At 33.3% G+C, this 4,947-nt stretch overlaps 1 protein-coding gene across 1 annotated transcript in view; it reads left to right on the plus strand.

Annotated features, from left to right (window-relative positions):
* The window catches only part of MORC1 (MORC family CW-type zinc finger 1), a 114,619-nt gene extending 113,320 nt beyond the window's left edge, over nt 1-1,299 (plus strand). The window contains exon 20 of the mRNA XM_074338653.1: nt 350-1,299. Within this exon, the coding sequence (XP_074194754.1) occupies nt 350-487 (138 nt within the window). The 3' untranslated portion in view covers nt 488-1,299. The remainder of the gene's footprint in view (nt 1-349) is intronic.
* Nucleotides 1,300-4,947: the final 3,648 nt, after the last annotated feature.

Below are 4,947 nucleotides of genomic sequence, written 5' to 3' on the forward strand. Positions count from 1 at the left end.
GTAAGGCTAAAGATTCCTGAATTTTTAAAATGGGAGATGAGAGCCTACAACAGAGAAGGATGAGACGAGTTTTAGGAATACACCAAGTAATTAAATAGAAGGGAAAAAAACAACAGTTGAACTAATCTCCACTAAAGAAGAAAAATAATAATCCACATTACTAACCACTTATGAGCATAAAATGAGATTAAATGTGAAAACATCTTGAAAAGCTGAAAGCATTATTCAAATGCAAGGTGGGTTGCATTGCTACGTGAATCCTAGGGAGGACTGTGCAGAGGCCTCCCAGATTACAGCAATAAATCCTATAGCTTCTTCCCCTGCTATGATTGTTGCTTCTCTTTTTCAGGGCAGTCCAGCAGGAGACTTGGAGCAGATTGACACTTATTTAGAAGCTTTGCTTAAAGAAGATAATCTCCTTTTTCGGAACACTTTAAATAAAGGAACTGCAGATACAGGACATAGTCTCCCTTTAGAAAAAAAATGAAAGTACTTCTCAAAACTGAAAGTCAGGAAAGACAGTCCCATTTTTAAAATGCTAATAAGAAAAAGGAAGATTCTTTTCAAAGAGTATTTCCCTTTGTACTTGTTATTGTGAAGTTCATCCTGTTTAACACTAAAGAAATTGTGTACTCTTTAGAAATGGAGAATGATTGGTAATTTCCATATTTCCCAGTCTTGTTCTCTAACTCTTCCTGTTCTTTCAGAAATTGTTTCTAGAGTTCTCTAATCCCCATGTGAGCTACTAAGATGGAAATGTCATTTTAGCTTAAATTTTGTTTTCACTTAAAAGACTAAAAACTGGAAAACAGTGGTTTTCAAAATCAATACATGAAAGCCTACAGAATCACCTCCTCTAGAAACTTGTGTTGGAAAAGACAGATGTTATGCCTTTTTCTCCAGTACGGCCAATACTTGGTAAAGCAGAAAATAGAAATCCTCAAACAACTTTGAGTTACAGTTTATATAATTTTATTGTTGAGTTATAGTAAAATAACAGATCTCCTAAGTATGTAAACACATATTAAACATATGTAAGAATTGTGTTTTTACATTTATACATATATGAGGAATCGTATTTTTACATTTTCTTTGATAACTGATTATTTTGTTTGTTTAGAAATGTCTGTAACCTCATACAAAAACAATAAACGTTTAGTATTTGTTTGTGGAATTGTATAATTTTAGTTTTATGTACATGCACAGAGTATAAAATTCAGAACATGTGAAGTGGAATATGGCGAAAAGTCTTCATCTAATGCTTGTCTTCAGGCACTTAGTTGCTCTTCTCAAGAGGCATGCTTTCACCAGTTACTTGTGAATACATCCAAATACCATCAATGTATATAAAACCATATAAATAATTGCATAGATACACTCGTAAATTTAGATGTAATAGCATCCAAAAAATGCTGTTGCTTTTTCCGCTTAATATACCTTCAAGATCCTTCCATATCAGGATCAGTATATGTAGAGCTGTCTCATTATCGTTGACTGCTCCTTATTATTCCATTCCCTGGACATACCAAAATTTATTTAACTATTCTCTTTTCAATGGATGTTTACATTTTTCCCATCCTTTTGGATTTACATGCACACAACAGAGAATATTCTTTTAAATATGTTCATTTCACATATGTGCAATTATATCTGTTAAATATATCTCAGAAGTTGAATTGCTGGGTCAAAGCATGTGTACAGTTTATTATTGATAATTACTGCCTAATAGCATTCCAAAAAATTTTATTAATATATACTCCCCAGCAATGTATGAGTGCCTGTTTCTTCATACCTTTATATACCCAATGAATTATCAAACTTTCTTATCTTGCTGATCAAAAGATGAAAAGCGATATACCCTTGTAGCTTTAATGTATATTTCTTATGAGTAAGGTTGAGTATCTCTTCATGTTTAAAATTAATTTGAATTTTTAAATTTGGCCTTTGTCCTTTTTCCTACTTGGTGGTATTTTGTTACTGATTTATAGGAACTATTTTCATATTAGGGAAATTATCTTATTAATATTATATGTATTACAAATATTTTCTCATAATTTTTCATTAAAAAATATTTTTATTTTATTTTATTAAATTTATTGGGGTGACAATTGTTAGTAAAATTACATAGATTTCAGGTGTACAATTCTGTATTACATCATCTATAAATCCCATTGTGTGTTCATCACCCAGAATCAGTTCTCCTTCCATCACCATATATTTGATCCCCCTTACCCTCCCACCCCCCACCCCCCTTATCCTCTGGTAACCACTAAACTATTGTCTGTGTCTATGAGTTTCTGTTTCTCATTTGTTTGTCTTGTTCTTTTGTTGTAAAAAATATTTATAATGTTTTGAGCCATACAGGATTTTTAAAATTTTGGTTTAGTTTTTTGTTTATGGCTTTTGGGGTTTGTAGTCATATTTAGAGAGGACTTCCTAATGCTGAAAGTATAAAGAAATTTTACTTTGTTTTCTTATAATGATTTTAATAATTATATTGTTAAAACTTTGATTCATTTAGAATTTATTTTGGTGTAAGGAGTAAGTTAAAATTTTAATATTGTGTGTTTTTCCAGATTGCCATAGTATTGTCCCAGAATTATTAAGTGAATAATCAATCTTTCCCCATTTCCCCACACTGCTCTACAGTGCCAAAAGCATGTTTAATTCCTAATTGTATTTGTGCTGAGTTCTAAAAAAAAAACAACAAAAAAACTATTTTTTTCATTGATTGTTTCATTTTTTCTCACGTCAGACCCATGTTGTTTGGGTAGGGCTAGTCAATAATTTTACATTTCAAAATTTACTTGTATATCCTTGCATGTTTAATTTTCATTCAAACTTAGATTTAGCATTTCTAGTCACCTCTCAAATTTTATTTGTATTTTGTTGGGTTTATGATCATAGTATAAATCAAGATAGAGAGAATGCCTTTTTAAAAAAATACCATGTCTTCCTACCCAAGACCAAACAAAAATATGCCTTTCTATACGTTTAAGTCTTCATTGGTGCCCTATATTAGCATTTAAAATTTTTCTTCAAACACATGTAGCACATTCTAGTTATATTTATTGTAATTAATTAGATTTATTCTTTGATCTGTTATAAATTCTTTTCCCATTATCTTATAACTGATTAGTGCTTTAAGACTCCTGACTTCTGGATATCAGTATTGTATCCAATATAAGAATTATCATACTATTTATAATGGTTTTAAAGATTTTTTTTCCTGTATCAGCAAGTAATCATTATGCAGATTTTTGAAAAAGCATTAATGTATATGAAGAAGCACAGTGTCTGGATCTCGGGTCCTTGTACTCTTGACCTACCCAAAAGTTTTCTTCCACAAGGGATATTTTTGGTCCCTGGAAAACTTTCATTACCTTCCTCTGCCATCATTACTATCCATTCTTCCTTTAATCTAGAAATTGGTAATTAATAAATGCTAATGGTGATAAGAAGTCAGTGCCTCTGAATATCCTTCTGGCAGCCATTTAGAAAGATCATGAAGAGGGACTTCCCCAGAGAATGGTTTTTGAAGATTCTAACAGGATATTTCTTCTATTTCCTAACTGATTATTCCCTAGGGCTGACTTCTCATTATCTCATCTTTCTTTTTATTCTGCATAAGAAATCTCATCTACTCTAATGGTTTCAAGTAATACTTCCAAATGAATAAGTTCCAAATTCCTGTGACCTTATTGAGAACCTGTTATTTAACTGTAAATATGAAACAGAAATTTTCTATTAAAAATCTACATTGGTACGTTTGAAACAAAAGTAATCATATTCACCCTAACCATCCCCACTTCTCATCAAAGCGTTAATTTAGGCCCCAATGGCTTCTGTTCTTCTGTTCTTGGGGAATCTGGGTTTTTAAACAGATAATCAGTTAGGACTAAGGAATAGAGCCTAAGGCAGAGACCAGACTTATGAGCTGAGTCAATGTGGGAATTGGGGGAGAAATTGAGTAAGGTTGGGCAAGAAGAAGCAAACTTGGGACCAGATGACCCTAGGTGGAAATAATTCTTTTACTCCTAAGTATGGTTGGTAGCAAGATGGCTTGAGGGCCACATGGGCAATTCAGTTCCATTACTGGAACATGGATACAGTTTTATGCCCATTAGCTCAGTTCCCAAGTCCACTGCAATTGGGGCTTGGCTCAGACAAGGTTAGCTTGGGAATTGGAGTAGAATAAAACTCGCAGGCCGAGGCCATGGGTAGATGTAGACTTGAGAGAGAAAAGACAGAACAGTGGGCAAGAGGGCCGCCGAGGAGGGGGAGGAAGGCAAGAACAATGCCAGAAGATACAGTCCAATATGTTCCTTTATCTGCAAACCACACTCTTCTGCCTATTACACTACAACTTTTTTTTTAACTACTAATAATATGGTTATCTCTTACCATTTCTCTCTCCTATACATAGACTTATAATTCAATAATACTCAGAATGTATAATTTTTCCATGGTTTTAAAAAATGTGCTTCCTCTAAATTGATCTTCGTAATATTTAGGTGTGAAAAGGCAAATACTCTTGTTACTGTTTTACAGATGGGAAGACTGAGACTGGTGAACATAAGTTATATGTCAATGTAGTTAGTAAGTGGCAAACAAAGCCTAGAACCCCGGCTTCCTGATTGCAACTAAAAGTTCTTCCATTAGATGGCACTGAGTCACTCCATGATGTAGGCAGAATTTATGACTAACAATATAGCAAGGATTACCCTGTCTAAAATAGTGCCTTTGCCCTCCACAGAAAACTGTATCTCTGAATAGAAAGTAAGCACAATCTCATCAGTTAGTGATAAATGCCCTAGTCTTACAACTGTTCAGATGAGTTAATCTCACTGGCTTTCTGTTCTTATTTAGCCTGTAGCTGTAAGAGGTTTAGAGTAGCTTTCTCATGGCATATGTTAGTCTCAAGTTTTAGTGAAGAGTGAGGGACTA

Source organism: Rhinolophus sinicus, linkage group LG01 (genome assembly GCF_036562045.2).
Source record: "Rhinolophus sinicus isolate RSC01 linkage group LG01, ASM3656204v1, whole genome shotgun sequence".
Taxonomy (NCBI): Eukaryota; Metazoa; Chordata; class Mammalia; order Chiroptera; family Rhinolophidae; genus Rhinolophus; species Rhinolophus sinicus.